This window comes from Oncorhynchus nerka, linkage group LG15, assembly GCF_034236695.1.
Source record: "Oncorhynchus nerka isolate Pitt River linkage group LG15, Oner_Uvic_2.0, whole genome shotgun sequence".
NCBI lineage: Eukaryota > Metazoa > Chordata > Actinopteri > Salmoniformes > Salmonidae > Oncorhynchus > Oncorhynchus nerka.
The window spans coordinates 33,094,660-33,115,531 of NC_088410.1; the positions used below are offsets into that span (position 1 = coordinate 33,094,660).

At 43.7% G+C, this 20,872-nt stretch overlaps 2 protein-coding genes across 2 annotated transcripts in view; one reads left to right on the plus strand and one right to left on the minus strand.

The window, feature by feature from the left end:
* The window catches only part of LOC115142445 (netrin-1-like), a 117,195-nt gene extending 112,783 nt beyond the window's left edge, over positions 1–4,412 (plus strand). Inside the window, exon 7 of the mRNA XM_029681919.2 lies at positions 324–4,412. Coding sequence (XP_029537779.2) covers positions 324–652 — 329 coding nt within the window. The 3' untranslated portion in view covers positions 653–4,412. The remainder of the gene's footprint in view (positions 1–323) is intronic.
* A 1,197-nt stretch (positions 4,413–5,609) lies between these two features.
* The window catches only part of LOC115142446 (syntaxin-8-like), a 50,154-nt gene continuing 34,891 nt past the window's right edge, over positions 5,610–20,872 (minus strand). The window contains exons 7-8 of the mRNA XM_029681921.2: positions 12,958–13,059; positions 5,610–6,499 (exon numbers count right to left, since the gene is read on the minus strand). Of these exons, the coding sequence (XP_029537781.1) occupies positions 6,435–6,499; positions 12,958–13,059 (167 nt within the window). The 3' untranslated portion in view covers positions 5,610–6,434. The remainder of the gene's footprint in view (positions 6,500–12,957; positions 13,060–20,872) is intronic.

The window sequence follows — 20,872 nt, forward strand, 5'->3', positions numbered from 1 at the left end:
GCTAGGATCATGGCTTGTCGGTCTAGAGAAAAAGAGCAAGGTCACAGTCAGGATAGCAGGAAGGAATGGAGCAGACGATAAGGACCGGGTTGCTCTCCTGTGCCAAGAGGACATGGATGGGGTTGTAATTGAAGTCTGTGATACAGACACGAACCCCAGTGATAGAGATAGGAATAACATTTACATTACATTTAATAACAGCACTGTACTGTGTATCCCATTGAGCAGGAAATTCTAATGCTAGTATTGAGTCGCACACAAAGACATAACAAAAATACATTGTAAATAACTCTTCGGTTAAAGTCTCTCTCTCCCCTCCCCAGCTGTCCAGGTGCACATTCTGAAGGCGGACAAGGCGGACGAGTGGTGGAAGTTCACCGTCAACATCATCTCTGTCTACAAGCAGGGCGAGAGCCGCATCCGCCGCGGCGACCAGTTCCTGTGGGTCAGGGCCAAGGATGTGGCGTGCAAGTGTCCAAAGATCAAGACCGGGAAGAAGTACCTGCTCCTGGGTAACAATGAGGATTCTCCAGGGCAGTCTGGAGTGGTGGCCGATAAGGGCTCCCTGGTCATCCAGTGGAGAGACACATGGGCCCGTCGGCTGAGGAAGTTCCAGCAACGTGAGAAGAAAGGCAAGTGCAAGAAGGCATAGGCGGAAAGTACGGACGACGCCTGGAGCGAGGGAATGGAACGCGGGACAGGAGAACGGACGAGTGGGTGTTGAAAAAGGGCGAGAGGAGAGAGAGGGAGACTGAGGAAGGACAGAAAGGGCCTGTGCGTTGTCGCTACTTTTCCGAGTAGAAGCACGAAGAGAATATTATTGAGAAGATCTTTTCTAGTGGACTTTTGTGAAGGAGCTCACGCTGCAGGTGTCATTGCTTCGTTGTTTTTTCCTTTGAGATTTGTCTCTGTGGATTTGCCAAGTTTGCACCTATTACCAGTATATATAATGTTATTTGGGTTTTCATTTTTTTTCATATTGATATTTCATAACCCTATTTTATGAGCATTTTGTGCTGGTGCGAAGACACCACCAATCAAGCCACTGCATTATCACAAGCTCTGTTTTCTGTCGTTTTTAGGGTTAGCTAATAATATCACTGACAAACCAGCCTGCATCTTCAAACGTCCTCACTTCAACTTTTTTTTGTGTTGAAATTGTGTATCCTATTGGCAGTGCAGTAAAAAGTGCCATAAAATAACATTGGTTCTGCGCCTTGGAAATGCACGTTTCATGTATTATCAAATAGGTTGCCCTTGCGCTTCGCCTGGTCGTATGTGTATGTGACATAAAACGCACAGTAACTAGCTACGTTTTTTTATTATATCGGGTGTGACATATTGTACATTTGATTGAATGTTGGGCCCTAGATGCAGACAGTGAAATGGGAAGAAAGAAAATGAATGTCCATTCTTAAAAGGTGTACAAAATATTTGACTCCAGCTTTGTTAACTAAGCTTAATCGAGGATATTATTTTAAATCTACACATTTCTCTTTGTCCGGTTTCAGTATTCAGAATGATCTGAAATGAATGAATGCTCATTGTGAATTGTGGTGATTAACACACTCTTGTACAGTTTCAAACTGCATGTCAACCTGTCTCCAAAAAGGATGGTTCTTATGTCAAATACATAGCGTCCATATTAGGACAGCGTCAGATGAGTTGATGTCCTAATATGGACACCGTGTCTTTACTCTCTTTTTGACTGGTGCTGCTGTCTAATTTCATGGTTAGTGTTTTTAATAATACTATTGCTGGATTCCCAAGAAGATGACGGACTGCATTCAAAAGGTCTGTGATTCCACAAAGACTCCTGCTATTAGAACAATAACAACCAGATTTCAGTTTAGGATCTTCAATCTCTATTTAGGATCACTTGTTTTAATATTTTATCAATGTTTGGTTCAATTATACTGAACAAACATAAGTGCAACATGCAATAATTAATGATTTTACAGAGTTACAATTCAATATAAGGAAATTAGTCAATTTAAATAAATGAATTAGGCCCTAATCTATGGATTTCACATGACTGGGCAGGGACGCAGCCTTGGGTGGGCATAGGCCAACCCACTGAGGAGCCAGGCCCAGCCAATCAGAATGACTTTTTCCCCACAAAAGCGCTTTATTACAGATAAAAGTCCTCCTCAGTTTCATCAGCTGTCCTGCTGGCTGATCTCAGACGATCCCGCATGTGAGAAAGCCAGATGTGGTAGAGAAATGAACATTAAATTCTCTGGCAACAGCTTTGGGGGACATTCCTGCAGTCAGCATGCCAATTGCATGCTCCCTCAAAACTTGAGACACATGTGGCATTGTGTTGTGTGACAAAACTGCCTTTTATTGTCCCCAGCACAAGGTGCACCTGTGTAGTGATCATGCCGTTTAATCAGCTTCTTGATATGCCACACCGGTCTTGTGGATGGAATATCTTGGTAAACAAGAAATGCTCACTAACAGGGCGGTAAACAAATGTGTACACAAAATTTGAGAGAAATAAGCTTTTTGTGCGTATGGAACATTTCTGGGATCTTTTATTTCAGCTCATAAAACACTTCACATGTTGCTTTTATTTTTTTGTTCAGTATATATTTAATGATCGAGTGATTTTGGAGCCAGTCCTTCTAAGAGATAGAAAGCAGTGCGGTTCTTCACCATGTAGCCCAGATTTAGTAGTTTTTTTATTTGATATTGAAGGTATACATTTCTGAAATATGAATTCACATTACTATTATAATATAGTACACATGCTTTACACAAAACCAAAAGGAAGCATTTGCAATGATGTGAATATAAAACCTTATCATACCGAAGGTTTCAAATAGATTAGCTACCACACTAGGCCCTGTGTGTGGACAACACAAATCTGATTGTTTTCAGAGAACGTTAACCAAGCAGTGAGATATTGGTACATATTGAATTGAAAGCGTTACAATGTACATATGTATACGACCTCTCCATAGGAACAATATTTCCTCATGTAGGCTGTAGACTATTCACCAATCGGCACAGAATTGTTTCTGTGTCGTATTAAATTCACACTATTTGGATGCAAAAAAAAATGTAAAATCACAATGTGTCAAGCATTTCTAATTGAAACAAGCCTCTTCCCCAAGGTACTAAAACAGGGATTGGCAGTCAACAATAAAAGATCTGTATAGGTAGTATTTTTATGTGAAAATGATCTAGATAATAAAACTATTATTAACTTCAATTTATTGATTATAGATTTCAGTAAAGAGAACGGACAGAGTGCACACCTAAGAACAGTATTTATGTTCTTGTTGTATTGAGGCAAGAGAAATGTAAGAGTGCAGTTTACCTCTGACGAACAGTGGACTGTTCCAAACATTATTACACAAGCATTATTAGTCATTATTAGTCTTCATACCCCTTCTCCCCCCACTTAACCATCCATAGACCTCACCCTTGTGCATTAGATATACATGTTACAAGCTGGACTGCCTGCCACTCTAGAGTTCTTGAAAATTCTGTCTTGAGTGGTGTCCGGCATCCATATGAGCAAGTCATCAGATTTCAAGCAAACCTTTCAGTGGTCTTCCTAATATGGATGCCGTAGCAGCAGCTATTCAACAGCTGCAGACATTCTTCAATGTCTCTTACAAGGCTGTCAAATTAATTCAGTTCAGAACGATTCGAAGAGGGCGAAACGAGGACTAGGGGGGGAAATCCTGTAATTCAATCACCTGATTATCCCCAAATGAATTAAAACCACATCTTTCTTTAATTTCAAACCAATCAGATGTACATTGAGTGTCTGATTGCCAGCATCTGTGTTCCATACGGTTTCTCTCTGTGTACAGATCAGTCATATAAATACACATGCTTTGTGCTGGTGTATTGAAATATTACAGATGACATATTACACGTATTTATACATATATTTACATGTTACTTCCTTTCATCGTTATATCCATACTCGTGACATTAAATGTAAATGTATTTCTGTTTGGCACATAGTATATAATCAAACCTCAATCGTTTTTCCCATTCTGTCTCTGTATCCCCATGATGTACATTTTAGATCAGTATTCCAAGCAATGGATTGACAAGGTCCTCCGCTTTGATGAAATATTACGACCGCAGATCTGTCAAAACGCTGCTTTTGTTCATACTTTTTAATTGTAAATGTTGTTTAGCTGTGTTGGCCTTTGCAAAACCATTTTTTGCGATGTTTGTTTTACAATGTGTACTAATATATTATGGTTATTATATATGGATATATTTAATGACACGAGACATTGTGGATTTTATTCTGTCTTTTTGTTTGTTACTTGTTTGTGGTTGTTTAGAAGGTTGTGATTTTAAGAAGGAAACAATAACTACTGAACACCAAGCTGGTAGAACTAAATCCAGAATTCAGTTGAAATAAACTCCTGTTAAGTCGCCACTAGTGTGACTCGTTCTTTTTCTATTCTGCCTCTCTTTCTCTATCGTCTTAAATCATTCAATGTCTGCCTTGGGTCTCTGAAGCTGGAGTCCTGGGCGTAAACATACACACTTCTATCAACAGCTCCATGTGTGACTTAGGGAAGTACAGTAGAGGGCTAAGAATGCTGGGTGTAGATCGAATAGCTTTAGACCACCAAGCTCAGACCAGTAGTAGGATAGCTAGACTGTTCACACAGACCAGTAGTGGGATAGCTAGACTGTTCACACAGACCAGTAGTGGGATAGCTAGACTGTTCACACAGACCAGTAGTGGGATAGCTAGACTGTTCACACAGACCAGTAGTGGGATAGCTAGACTGTTCACACAGACCAGTAGTGGGATAGCTAGACTGTTCACACAGACCAGTAGTGGGATAGCTAGACTGTTCACACAGTCTAGTAGTGGGATAGCTAGACTGTTCACACAGACCAGTAGTGGGATAGCTAGACTGTTCACACAGACCAGTAGTGGGATAGCTAGACTGTTCACACAGACCAGTAGTGGGATAGCTAGACTGTTCACACAGACCAGTAGTGGGATAGCTAGACTGTTCACACAGACCAGTAGTGGGATAGCTAGACTGTTCACACAGACCAGTAGTGGGATAGCTAGACTGTTCACACAGACCAGTAGTGGGATAGCTAGACTGTTCACACAGACCAGTAGTGGGATAGCTAGACTGTTCACACAGACCAGTAGTGGGATAGCTAGACTGTTCACACAGACCAGTAGTGGGATAGCTAGACTGTTCACACAGACCAGTAGTGGGATATCTAGACTGTTCACACAGACCAGTAGTGGAATAGCTAGACTGTTCACACAGACCAGTAGTGGGATAGCTAGACTGTTCACACAGACCAGTAGTGGGATATCTAGACTGTTCACACAGACCAGTAGTGGGATAGCTAGACTGTTCACACAGACCAGTAGTGGGATAGCTAGACTGTTCACACAGACCAGTAGTGGGATAGCTAGACTGTTCACACCGATGCAAGCAAGCATCTCCCAACCTTTTGGAGCATCTGCAAGGCTTTTAAATTGACATAGTGGAAGAACGCAGAGTATGTTATAGATACAGTACATTATCCTTAGTAGATGACCAATATTATATAACACTATACTCTTTACACCAAGGAGTCCATGGATCGTGCTGTTAACTGTAAATGTTGTTTATTAGAAATGACAAGGTTGCATTGAGCTAAACTGATTCACGTTCATGTTAAAAAGTGACACAGTCATACGTGTTATTTGTTTTGGCTGGAATTATCCTACAAACATGATCAAATCCCAAGACAAATGATAGCATTAGAACTGCTAGTGGGTAAATATAATAATAATACTTCATGTATAGATATGTGAGAGATGATATGTGTGAGTGAATTGCTAAGCTAGCAGAATTAGCGACCCGGAACCCCGGACCTCTCAGCCCACAGACAGTATTAGAAAAGAAAAAGTACCCCCCCATGGGAGGTCCTACAGTAGGGTCAGTGCTACCCGTTACCCAACCAACACCCACGTAAGAAAATAAAACATTGTTGCTGGTTCCCTATAAGCCAGGGCTCAACTCTCCAAGTGTCGAGGTACAGTAGCGAACAGTACAATGCATCCGATTTTCATACAAGGGGAAAGGAGAGAGGAAATATAGAGGGAGGGAGGTGGAAGAGTGTGTGTGTGTCATTATTAGTGTATGTGTGTGTTTAACAGGGCACAGGGGTGGTATGTTAGAGGGCTTGGAAGCACTGGGGCCGTATGTATCAAGCGTCTCATTCTAGGAGTGCTGATCTAGAATCAGGTCTGCCTTGTCTATGTCATTTTATTCATTGGGATATAAAAGGCAAACCTGGTCCTAAATCAGCACGCTTGATACATACCTGCATAAGTGCCTCTGCGCCTCGTCTCCCCTGTAGGCTCTCCACGCAGTCTCAGTGGTCATCTGACGGACGGTGCGACGTCCAAAACGCTCCCCTCAGCCTCTTCGTTAGGTGGGCCACACAGCAACCACCACTATAGCAATGAGCAGGAGAACTATCACCACCAGCATCCCTGAAACAAGAATAGAAACACAAAACCGAAGGATAAGTACTGTAGGGGGGGAAACTCGACAGAAATTCAAACAATCAACAACTTTACAAAGTGTAGCTAATGCAGAGTAGTTACAGCACATAGACAGGTACAGTACATGCTAGTTACATAGACAGGTACAGTACATGCTAGTTACATAGACAGGTACAGTACATGCTAGTTACATAGACAGGTACAGTACATGCTAGTTACATAGACAGGTACAGTACATGCTAGTTACATAGACAGGTACAGTACATGCTAGTTACATAGACAGGTACAGTACATGCTAGTTACATAGACAGGTACAGTACATGCTAGTTACATAGACAGGTACAGTACATGCTAGCTACATAGACAGGTACAGTACATGCTAGTTACATAGACAGGTACAGTACATGCTAGTTACATAGACAGGTACAGTACATGCTAGTTACATAGACAGGTACAGTACATGCTAGTTACATAGACAGGTACAGTACATGCTAGTTACATAGACAGGTACAGTACATGCTAGTTACATAGACAGGTACAGTACATGCTAGTTACATAGACAGGTACAGTACATGCTAGTTACATAGACAGGTACAGTACATGCTAGTTACATAGACAGGTACAGTACATGCTAGTTACATAGACAGGTACAGTACATGCTAGTTACATAGACAGGTACAGTACATGCTAGTTACATAGACAGGTACAGTACATGCTAGTTACATAGACAGGTACAGTACATGCTAGTTACATAGACAGGGAATTCTACACATTGCCTAAATTCTTCTGATCAGGCTAAGCTGGACAGCCACAGACCAAAGGAATAGGTGGTGGAAAAGCAACCAATCAGTAAACTTGAAAAAGGTAGGCTTTGTCCAGTTAGCTCAGACCTTTGGCCCTTACCCAATTGTATAAATCCTTGCTGCGCCCCTGTGTTTAGGCTAGTACCCTCATATTACCTGCACATTTTCACCAAGATGACTTAATACACGTTTATATGCAATCTAGAACTGTGACAGGTTTATTGGCACAGATCACGCTGCGGTGGGCATGTGTTCCAGATCTGCCTTCACTGGAGAGAGAGGGTAATCAATGTTTTTCCACCAATGCTGTGGAGACAGAGGAGACCTGAAAGATTATACTGTAGCTACCTCACACTTAAATCAAAAGCTTCTTACCCAACAGGACCTGAAAATGATATAGACACAGATCAAATTAACGTTTTTATCATGGCCAAGATAATAAAGAAAATATAGAAAAACTATTCAAAAAGTTCAAGACCAACATTTATTATCCAGACTGTAAAATGGATAAGTATTCTGTGTTTGCATATGAGCCGACAACCAGCGTTCAATGGGTTTTCCAGTTGTCTCGTCTGTTGTCATCTAACCTACAGCTGTTTCAAATCCTGAAACCTTTCTAAGGTGTTGGTAAGCATAAAAGGACTGGTGGACGGCTGGTGTCAAGTGTCATACCTCTCAACCGGGGTGAGCTTTCATGGCAGCTAGGGGGATTTCTCTCCCAACTTCATGCCACACATTACAGTAGATATGGAAAACTCCAAGGACACGTTTAGCCACATTTTCCTCTCTCTCGCTCTCTAGTGTTTCTCCTTGAATGGCATCACCATCGGGTGAAGTTTTCAAACAACTGCATCCTGGAGAATCTGATGGCTTGATGGCTGTCGACAGTCTCTGGCTGACTCAAGTTGTCCGTGGTCGTTTCGCATGCGAGCTGGTATTTTCCCTCCCGGCCTTTTCACTTTTGGTTAACATTTCTTTCATACCTTGGCTTTCTCGTCGTGCATTCTACTCTGCAGCGTAATTGCAGTCTGGTCCACAGGGAGAGATAGGGGGGGGAAGATGAACCCAAGCTGAACTAATTGCCTGCGTCGTAGTCAGAGTACAACTCCTAATCAAGGATCAGCCCCCCGTCCCGTCCGTCCATCCCGTCCGTCTGTGGAATCTTGTTCCTTTTGATCTAAAAGGCAAACCTGATTCTAGATCAGATGTTCTTATGAGACATAGGACTTGGCTAGGAAGCTTGGATGTGGCAGCAGCGAGTCCAAAGGTCTGGATGCCTCGTTAGCTTGGTTGGTTGCGACACTTTCTCCTACTTTTAGAATTCCTTAATTGAATACGGTGGTATGGCTACTGCAAGGATACACTACTAAACAGTTCCAAACTGAGGGAAAGATCCCTCAGAGGGAAATATCTCTCTGTCTGAGTTGAGTGAAGGAGATGCAGGCTCAACTTAGTGGCTATGCACATTCACCATACTCTACATGTAACCAATTAATCCTAGTCCTATTTCCCCTTCTTCTCCTAAGTTTTTATTTCAAACGTTCAATAAAACAGCTCTGTCTGAAGCCTAGCATGCTAGTCACCGACCTCTCAGAATGATCATTGGTCGAGACAGGACCTCCCCACTTGATAACTTACACATGTGAGCAGAGCCGCAACAACGTAAATGTCAAGTGGGAACATTCCTCCCAACAGCCCTCATGATGGCTTTTTAAACACCTCACACTTAAGAGAAATATACACACACACACACACACACACACACACACACACCAGACAATTAACTACGCCTCAGTGTGAAGGATATTAAAACAGGATAGTATGCTGTCATCTTTACATTCAGCTCGACTTGACGGAGGGCGTAGGCAGATAAACATTCTGAAGTTTAAATTACGTTTGACGTTCATGTACATCGTTGGGATAATAAAGTCATCTTCTTCTTCGATATGTTCCCTACCACCCAGTCACGTCAGCCCCAGACACCCAACGAACACTCCCTCCCCTTCTGTTTGGGACAGTCCCCGTCCCGCTAAGTAACTAAATAAGTTACTCCTGACCCAGTCTCGACGAAGCAATGACAACAATCACATTTGCAGGCCAAATAGATGAGACTACGCTTCGCCATTGAAGCCAAGGGGTCTATAGTGCAGTCAGCAGTCAAAGTGACCCCCCCCCCCCAAGAGCTTTAGAGATGGGCAGAGGATTGGGGTACACCCTTTTTTTAGCATTTCCCGACATATCGGTAAGACAAATCCTACCTGGTGGGGAAAAAGAAGGGATGCGGGTGGAATTTGTATTTCTGTCTCTGCCCTCGCCGACACACACACCTCCCCCGTTCGTACCCTTTGCCTATGGTTCAAAGCTTTTCGGCCACAAAAGACCGGTCAAATTTGATGTTAACATGGTTTGCGAGGTCACCACTTTTCTAACTGTGAACCTTCAGGTTTCTCACACCATGGTAGATAGTTATCCTCCAGCAATTCCATTGGAATATGAATATATCACTTCAGAACACGTTGATGACCATCATGTTGACGTAATATACAGTCAAATGAAAAGCGTTCGCAGAGGAATAACACATTTCAGATCGAATCTGTCGGACGCTTGTGGAGTTTGAAAAAGAAGCAGTAAAGCGACTGCTGTTTCAGATCTATTGTTTTACAGCCATCCAATGTTCCACTCTTGCCAGCCAAAAACCAGTGGTAAAGGTGAGGTAAGCATTTGTAAACGTGACAAACCATGACATTCGGGACCTGTTACCCCCTTCTAGGTCATGGGACCAACACCGTCATACGTACAAAAATCTTGGATCTTTCGTTGTTTTAGTACAGCCCCAGATTTGAATGGTTTGTTTCAGTATTTTTTCGGTCCAACACTGAAATGAATGCTAGGGCATGGGAGATGAGTAAAAAATGATCATATCGGCCATCAAAATTATTCAAGGTTACATTTACCTATCCTCAATGACAACCCCTCGAAAGCCCTAACTATTCAGGCCTACTTGAGATGCAAACCACCTGCGGGATTCGAGTCTGTGAGTATGTGTGTGTGTGGGGTTTCCCTCCAGCCTCCGCAGGCCCATGGGATTAGTCCATTGGAGAGAGGGCGAGAGGTCTGCCCCAACGTTGCCTGATGAGACACTTAAACCCTGGGAAACTCACACCACCCTCCTAGGGCCCTTTGGTGCTAAGGGGTCATCTGCCTTTCTAATGCCCCCTACCCCCCTCAAAACCTGTTCACTACCCATTTCCCATAGGGAAGTGACATTGAAAAGTAGGCTTTACTTTATTGCATCTTTTAATTGGGCAGCCTTCACTTTCTCATTTTGCTCAAAGCTTAAACACGGTTTAAAAAGGCCAACCCCAAGTTAGCTTTAAAAGCTTTAACGTTTTTCTTGTCACCCATATATCCTGGTGAAATCCACAACCGTGTTGTGGTCTGATTGTGGCTCTTCCCCAATCAACCTCAGCACCGTGAGACTGATGGCTGGAGGACTTGTAATGTGCTCGTGTCTCGACTCTCAGTATGTCTCAACAAGACCCAGGATGTTTCACAAGCCTGCCCTGAGACCCAGTCCCGTTGCTGCAGGACGGATCCATGGCGGTATGTTAGGCTATGTGGGTCCTTCCTCCCTTCAGCGGAGAGATGACCCCTAACCATGTTCAGCCCGTGCTCGTACAGCCTTCAGCTTGCCAACAAAACACAAAAGGTAGGATGGATTTTCCACAGCGTCCTCAGTCACTCATCTCTCTATCCTTGTTTTGTCTCTGGCAGAAGGTCTAAGAGGTTGATTAAAGATTGGCACAACTGCAAACAAAAGCCTCAGGTTCCATCAGTACACGTATAAGAAGATGTGAGTTTGCTGCAGGTAATTCATCTAAATGCTGCAACTCCAAACAGTTAAAATCCCAACAGCAGCAACATCTTATGTTAAATCCTCAAATTAAACACACATCTTAAATCAGGATTCTGCCCCCACTGTGCATAATCTGGGATGTTTCTTCTCTTATGAGAGAAAGTATGTCAAGTATGCCCGTCTCCTTGTCAAAGCCAGTCTTTCCCACCCATAGAAGAACAGAAGGAAGACATAACACTCAAGCCTGGGCTTTGGACGAGCTGGGTTCCAAAAACAAATAAAGCCCAGGCTCAGGAATCATCAACACACACCCAAGAACAAGAGGAGAAACCCTCCAAAAGATGTGTGGCGTGTTCTAGTTTCAATTATTTCTTTGCACGAGACAAAGACAAGTGTCAAACAAACCAGGAGAAGAGAGGATGGAAAAAGGAGGAATGGAGCGGGTGGGGACACCCAAACTACCCCCCAAGCATTGGCACTGTAGAGAAGAGAAGGGATAGGGAGAAAACATTGAGATAGATCGCAGACAGATATGTGTGTGAGCGCGCGAGTGAGAAAGAGAGAGCGCGAGAGAGAGAGAGACTGACTCCTGGGTTAGCACTCGTTCTGAGATCTTCAAACAAACCTTCCCTGGGTGTCATGGTGACTGGACAGAAACGGCATAAACTGTTATATTAGCTGAACGTTCATCGCATCCCCAGATCTTACGGTTGTATCCCCGCGCCACTGTTCGCCTGTTAGTGGGGGCTCCTGGTGCAACAATGCGACCATCTCCAAGGTGACGGGGACTGGCGTTTACAAGGCAAACATAGCTTGACGACGCCAACAAGCTTTGTCGGACATTCCTGTTCTCGCTGTACGGTAGCTAGCCTAGCGACCTCCCCTCTCTGGCATATCTTTTACCCAGCAGAGAGAAAGAAGCAGGGTGGCCATTGAGAGAGGGAAGCCGGGCTTTGTAAAGGCTAAAGACCAAAGAGCCGAGTTAAACAAATTAAAGGGGATTGGGGGGGTAATGGTGAGGGAGGGCCCCATTGACACAGCATCACAGCTCCTCTTTAGCTCTGTAAACCACTGAACTCCATCAAAGACTGGTTACAAGAGAGGGTGGTGCTGACTTACTACACTACAGACTGGCTCCCGGGAGTCCTTTGAAAGTGGTACCAAGAAAGGCTTTTTGACTTACTACAGAGTCTGTACTACAGCCTGACTCTTGGAAGCCCCTTTCACAGAGTAAGGGACTGGGGATTGGATATGGGGACCTATGTGGGACTGTTTTCTATAGCAGAGAGTAGTAGATGTGAGAGACAATCCCCACGCCACTGTGTGGTATTTCGGTGTCATCAATGTCGTTGTTTCTGGTCAATTAAGCAGCATCGAGTCTGCTTCCGGTGGGCACAGCAATGATATTGCTGAATGGACTACGATGGATGGAGCTACTCTGAGAGAATCCAGCTTCAGATGGTTCTGATAGGAGCTCTTCAACACGATCTTTAACCATCATGAATGAGATTATAGGACCGAGACTCAATATAACACATAACTGAGTGCATTTGGAGTTTGGGTCTGGCTTTCCCATTACTGAAGGTCTATGCTCCCTTTACTAGGCCATTCACAGCACCCTGAACTGTACTTAGAGCTGCAGAAAGAGAAAAAGGAGATGGGACCGATGGTTATAAATCTGGATGAGAGACAGACTTATCACAGTTGGGTTAGGAACACAGAGCAGATCAAATGGCCTAACAGACCGCAGCGACCCTGGAGAAGAAAGAGAAAGAAGATGTGCTCACCGCAGGAAGCCGACTTAGTCTCCACCAGCTTAACCCTTCGTGTCTCGTTGCGGATCCGGTCATCCGTCTTGTCCACCAGGTGGGTGAGGTCATCGATGATTTCTAAGAGGGAAAGAGAGAAGTGACAAAGTTAGTTGGAACGATGCTTCAGTTCAATATCAGTTAAAGTACATCTCAAAGACCACAATTTTTTTTTTTTTTTTAAGTATGATTCTTTACAGATTTAAGAGACCTCCAACAGTCCTATACTCTCGGCACTCGCTAATAAAATCACCCTTTATAGAAACGCTATGGACTTGGAAGGAAACAGAGCCTATATAGGTGCTGTCGGCAGCCTCAAACAGCCCTCGAGACAAAAGACAAGAGCGATAGGGTGGGGGGGGGGGGAATGTGTGAAAGCACTCTTCTCCCTTTCAAAATCGTTCAGTACTTCCTGAATCAATGCTGGATTTAATCAGTGACTCTGTGTTTTAACGGCTGCTCGTGGAACAGACGCCAGCCGGGGCGCTGCTGCAGTACAGTAGGCCTTCCTGTCTTGAAGGCCGTCCAGCTGGAGGCCTGCGATTCATAACGACGAGTTGCCATGGTGACACGACAGCCATGCTAGTCCACAACTGCTGGAGACCACGAGTTAGGTCACTGCCATCCAACACTACAGCGCAGCAAAATCCCAGCAGGCAAAACTGGTTGACATGATTGTAAAACTGGTCATTTAAAAAATGTGGCATTTCAACCAGTTTTGCTCCCTAGGAAATGCAGTGAGCATTTACATATTAAATCGCTTCACTCGCTGCAAGTTTTTGTATGACATTGAGTGAACTGTGTTTCAGCGGCGAGAGCCTTTGAAAATGTTCCCACTGCTGTACTTGCTATTCAACTCATAGGCGGAGTAAACCAATTACTCAACAATGAAACACAAACATGAAGAAATATCTGAAGAAATATGAGCGAAAAAGTGTCAAAACAGCATGGCTCATTGATCGAGTGCTACATTAAATTATTTATTGCTAAACAGAATCTAAATGATCCATTTCGTCTTTAGCGTTTGGGGGTACGTCTGTAGCCGTGTGGCACTGGCTCGTCGTTTGTTCAATTCAAGCCTCGATGATAGGTCCTCTCCAGTCTCCAGCAAACCTTTTCAGAATTTTTAAAAAGCTAGGGGCACGAACAGTGACGTGTTGTGGACTTAGATTTTTTTTTAACAAACTGAGGCTTAGGAGAAAAATACCAACTGAACGGACAGAAACTCTGTTCACATATTACCCGATTTGGCAAGTTGGAGTTTTTTTCAGGAAAGGAAAGCAAGTCTTTCACCTACAGGTCTCCTTTGGCTGCCAACTCAAACAAGCTGCTTTCTTATTTCCAGGAAACTACCTGTTTTCTGATGTCTGAGACAGACATACATGTCTAAGAGAGGGTTTTCAAGCAAGTTACAAAATTACTCCAATATAATTTGCATCCGTCCTGCGTAACATCAACTAGGCTAAATAATGAAATTCCCACGAGTGAGTTCGAAGGTCATAATCAGACTATTCTTATCTCTAGGTAAGTTGTCTTTCCTAGTTTCGAGACGCCCCTTCGCCAGTGAGAAAACATGCTTCGGTAAGTGGAGTCATCAGTGGTTGTCTGAACCTGCTTTCGGCCCAACTCAGATAATTAAGTTGGGGATAATTTGGGTGAGGCGGGTCAGGCAGAGTCAGTTTTAAAGGGGCAAAGTGCGGAGCAGAGAGGAAAGGGGTGACGGAGAGACGTGAGAGGGCCATGTGTAAAACATCTCCTGGGACATCCACCTCATCCTAGCATGAGGCAACAATTTATGAGCAGCGAAAAAGAGAGAAAGAAACCAAGAGACGGTCTTACAAGTTCGACCAGCGACCCCTTGGGATAGGTACACAAAAAATGAAAAATACACAAAGAACGACCCGACTCGCTTTCCCTCTTCGCATGCCGCACTCCAGAGACATAATTCCCAATTTCCTAATGTAGCACGTTGCTCCGATACATGACAGCTGCTCTCCATGGCTCGAACCGGGCCTATCAGCCACACCACAATGCAGGCCCTGTTCCAAAACGAAGGTTGTTTATTTTAAATGCTATTACACTGGATAAACCTCCAAACCCACAGTGTGGGAGAGAGCACAGAGTCATAGGCTCATACTCACATAGTAATGTCATCCGGTGCACTGTAAGTGACGGCTTGCAACCCCCCCTTCACATTGGTAAGTAGAGGAAGCCATCTTTCTAAACTCTGAGCAGAAACCTAACGCTAGCATCAGGAACAGTGAAACGTGTGCTGAGGTCTGCAATCACCGCCCTATCCCGCACCCCCCTTTTTTCCCCCTGAGGGGTGGATCAGCTTAACATTGCGTAAAGATTGTTGCTTCCATCAATGTAATTGTCTGCATCATTTCCAGTCCCCCGTATATTTTGGGGGTAAATATATATATATACATATACACACACATACCTATATAGACAAACATACTTTTTTTTGTGAATATTCCTTTATTATTCCCCGCGAACCCTACCACCCTTCCCCCGATTGGAGTCAACCAATAAACACTTAGGCTTCTACCTTCAGTTTATACATCTTATACACATTTTACAGACACAATCTATTTCACAATAGTTATATTTTGTTTGTTTTTAGTCCTTCCTCTATTTCTGATGTCCATCCAGTTTGATTTCTATTTGTAACTGTGCTATTTCACAAAGGTTCTGAACCGATATACATTTTACAGACCCCATATGTTTTACATTGGTTATCTTGTTATTAGTCCCACCCTTCAGCTCCATTCAACCCCTCCCATCTGTCTCTCAACATCATCCATTTTGGATTTCTACTTGCCATATATTTTTCAACTGTGCTGTGATGCTTCACAAAGGAATTGAACCTTTCTATTCTCATAGCTTCTACAGATTGTAAATTAAAAATAAACATTTTTGCTAAAATAATTATTATATTTTTGATTGATTGTCTATGGCTTTTCAAATCACCCAGTATTGCTATCTGTAGTGTTAGTTGTAGGCAAATGTTGTAATTCTTCAGTCATTCCTGGACCTGTGACCAAAAACGAGCTACATATGGACAATACCAAAAAAAATGATCTAATGACTCTACCTCCTCACAGTAGAATCTGCAAAGCTGGGAAGATTGTATAACATTATATATAACATTCTATTGGTTGCAAGAATTTTGTATAGTAAATTAAATTGAAAAATACAAAGTTTTGAATCCGGCGTTGTTTTGCGTATCAATTCCTAAACCATGTGCCATGGAATGGGTACATCGAAAATCTCTTCCCAACTCTTTTATCCCACACCCCCTTACTAAACCCCCTCTCCCCTCGGTCGTCAAGGACAAACAATGGTAAACGCGCTGGTCCAACAGACCCTTTTGTCAATGTCAGTGATGAAGCTCTCTTTAGAATACAGCCCACAGTCAAGGCGAGGCATTATTGCTAAGATTCTGCTTAGACAGTATCTCACTTTGAGAATTCAGGAGTACCACCTCAGAGACAGAAAACACACAGTCACACATTCTCACACAGAAGAGTCTGCTTAGACAGTATCTCACTTTGAGAATTCAGGAGTAACATGTCAGAGACAGAAAACACACAGTCACATATTCTCACACAGAAGATTCTGCTTAGACAGTATCTCACTTTGAGAATTCAGGAGTACCACCTCAGAGACAGAAAACACACAGTCACACATTCTCACACAGAAGAGTCTGCTTAGACAGTATCTCACTTTGAGAATTCAGGAGTAACATGTCAGAGACAGAAAACACACAGTCACACATTCTCACACAGAAGATTCTGCTTAAACAGTATCTCACTTTGAGAATTCAGGAGTAACATGTCAGAGACAGAAAACACACAGTCACATATTCTCACACAGAAGAGTCTGCTTAGACAGTATCTCACTTTGAGAATTCAGGAGTAACATGTCAGAGACAGAAAACACACAGTCACACATTCTCACACAGAAGAGTCTGCTTAGACAGTATCTCACTTTGAGAATTCAGGAGTAACATGTCAGAGACAGAAAACACACAGTCACACATTCTCACACAGAAGATTCTGCTTAGACAGTATCTCGTTTTGAGAATTCAGGAGTACCACCTCAGAGACAGAAAACACACAGTCACATAGAAGCTTCTTAACTTAAATGAGGAGAAAGTTGGCGAGACACAGCTGTTTGTGTCTAGTTACCATTCAGTGTGCAGCACATCAACAAGTTGAATGAATGGATTTCTCCACCCACACATCCCCACAGACACAAACCAATGTGAAAGCCCAATCTAAAACAGCAATCTAAAGTTGACGGAAAAACTCTAATCAAAGACTTTAAAAAATGCAGACAAATGGGCAACGAGCCATCGATTTTCCACCTTTTTTAAATGAAGGGACAAGTGATTGCAAGTCAAAGGAATTGGTAAAAACAAACAAGAATAGTTTCCTTCACAATTAAGACAACTTCGGTGTTCTTCCTTCCCTGAGGAAAGAGACGTGTATATTATGACGCTGATAGATTCATAAGTAACTAACTAGACTTTTCTTAATTAACCTATGCAAACATATTTATGTCCTTGTTCCAACATTCCCCAAGAAAATGTAGGAGGCAATTAGCAAGTTCTTAATGGATACCGACTGTTTCCATTGTCACCTCATTTGTTTAGCTAGAAACACAATTAAAACCTCCAGGCGCAGTCGCTTGGGGGAAAGACCGGGTGGGTGGGTGGTTGTTTGGCAGCCAAAAGACAGAGACAGCAGTGCTGTTGAGATTACACGGATGTGTCAACTGACAGGCCAAGTTCACAGCTCTGGAAAAAAAGAAAAAAGAAGAGACTTTCCTTCCCAAACACAAATAAACAGCGCAATCCTGTCTCTTCCAGAAGGGAACACGCCATTGTCACCTTGGTTCCCTCTCTTTCTATAGCTCTTTCTCAACTATATGCAAAGAAGGGAAAGCACCCTCGCATGAGTTTGTTTTCAGATTGTATCACTTCTCTTTGTCCTGTGTACAGGTTGCAGAGGAGGAAAGGTGTAGGCATGCCCGCGAGTGATGTCATTTGACACAGCAATTCCCCAACCACACTGGTGCACCGTAGGACACCTCGGACCACATTCTTCCGACGAAACATGACGCCGCCGAAGGCTCTGGAAAACAGATGTTGTTCTGCAATGACGTCACTCACATCTTTACTTTCTCCTCCGCGGCCGACTAAACTGCGCCCTCTCAGAGTCCCATCATTTCCCGTCCAAGACAATTACGCTGCTTCTCTAAACAATGTTCCTGATTGCCTTTAGATCCAATGCCAGCTTCCTGTCTCAAGACACAATAGTTAACAGGTTCATTTCCATCCCTGTTGGATGGTCATCTGGATGGAGAGACTGAGAGACTTCCTCTCCTCTGCACATAGGGAACAGTGAGTTCTAGGATGAACGCCTTAGTTTCAGTATTGGACGGCCAATTGTTTTGGGAGACCAAAGAAGCAGAAATCCCTTTGAGGAATAGTGTTTGTCATGGACAATGTTCTCCTTCCGTGTCCTATCACTGGCTCTGGCAATGAGATTTTCCTCTCAGACGACACAGAGCAGAAGACTCACGTCATTCTCCATTTCCTTGTCTTGCGTCTCAAATCATGTCTCACGCCTGCAAACAAACATTGGAGGATTGGAGGATATGATCTCAGGGTCCAACATTACCGGTTCTTGCTCATCCAGATCCAAGATCCAACTTTATTACACAACTGTGAGCAGAGCAATACTTATGGTCCGGTACTAACAGAAGCAAGAAGGCCATTTGGGACCAAAGGAGCAGAGCTGGGGCCTTGGAGCCAGTTACGAAATGGAATGGAGTTCGTCAAGGGGCAGGAAGTGCAACTGAGTGAAGCAATGGTTCAGGTACTGGGGTCTGTCAACGCAGCATCCTGGGAGGGATTTCCCAGTCTCACCCCCCACAGGATGTGGTGTTGGGCCATGAGCCAATAGGCATCCAGTACCACCAACAGGAGCTGTCACGGCAGAGTGTGTAGAAGAGGCAAAGCAGCAGCAGTCCTTTGCCCCGAGTGTCTGTCTGCCCCCCCCCCCCCCCCCTCCCCACCCAGATGAATGAGAGAGGACTTACTCCCTTCGTCATATCCCTCCAAACACCCAAGTTGCTGACTTATTTGTACTGGGTTTGCTGTTGCGGCACCATTCTAAACAGTGACACCCCACTGGCTCCAGGACACGCTGTATTAACTGTGTGTGTTATTGTAGGATGCCTTCCCAATCCGATGGCCTGGGAGCGCACACACACACACACACACACACACACACACACACACACACACACACAGAGAAAGAAAGAGAGAGATGCTTATTTTTCAAACACAAACAGACTCGTCAGGCACTCATCTCGTTGCACTTACCCGAGTGATTTCTCCTGAGGATACGACAGACAGAGCGCTCCACTTTACACTCAGAATCCTGGGCCCCTGTAGCTAGTTACCCACCACGACTGTTACCAATTGGCCCCAATGTAGAGAGAAGAGGTTTCTGGTTGCCAAGCAAAACACAACACTCTGTCGTTACTGGAACTTCACTTGGCGCACATCGTGTACGCAGAACTCCGCTTGGATAATACACTGTAGTGCCGCCGCAATTACACTATTTACAAGAACTTGCGCCTTTCCATCAAAGTTTTTGTCCTCTTTTTCTTTTTTAAACTTTCCCGCCCCGATGCGCATTGTAAACAAGTGAGGATTAGTAAGGGCTGCACTCACAGCTCTGAGCTTTCTGACTTTATAAACTGACAGCGAAACCCGGAGAGAGCAACGCTGAGCTGGGGCCAATAAAAAAAACTCAAACGAGCCATTTTGGTTTCAATAAGGACTTGGGTAAAGAAACAGTGCAGAACATGTGTTTTAGCCAGTCTGACATGTGGGAAGTAGAAGAAATAAACAACGCCACTTTCTTGTCCTAACAACCATCTAGCGTAGCTAGTAAAAAAAAAAGAGCTGTCCGTTTATTTGTTCATAATGGAGTGTCTATTGAGGTTTTACAAGAGTACTTGCTGATGGCCAGTTAATGCCATGATTTCTGAAGTGGATCCAAAACCAACAACATGCCTCAAGACACGTTTATTCATGATGAAAAAATGTGACCACAAAAATAACAAAATCAACAATAATAAAAAATAAACACTACATTTGGCCTGTTAGCGTTGCTTGTCCAATGAATCTGATTTATAAATGGTTTGTAAAGCCTCTAAGGCTCTTAGAAGCTGAGAAGTGTAGTGTAGAATGGACTGCTTATGAGAGGGGATCGATTGGCCTCAAACCAAGGCATTGACAAATGGCACCTTAGGCCCCCATGAAATAGCCTTGCCATGGGGTCGGAAATGTGTGTGTGTGTGTGTGTCTCTTCCTCCTGTGTGTGTCAGTCATTGTCTATAAGCAATAACACACTCGCCAGGAGCTTTTTGGAGCTGAAGCATCTCCATGCGTTTCCTCCCAGCATCTGGTCTTCTGAAGTGCCTCAGCACATGTGCATAGATTAGTCTCACCACAGGGTTGGAATTGCCCCTGCCTCCATGAATCCACAGCCCTCCACCGAGCACGACGGGGTCCCGTACCATTTACCCCCATTTACCCAGAAGATTTGCCGTCAGTCTTCACGCGGACACCCAAAATGGAGGTCAGGTTGACAGATAACTCTGTTTAAGGTGGAACCTCCACTAGAAAGAATGCACTTGAAAGAGAAGCCATAGACAACCCCACCCCTGAGCCTTTCACTTTGACGGGGGCAGTCCTATCCCGCCGCTGTGCCCTTGCTTTGACGAAATACAGTTGATTTTGGGTCCGACTGGTGTTAGCGAAACAGGAAGTCAGGTGAATTACGGCAGTGGTTCTCAAACCTCTCCT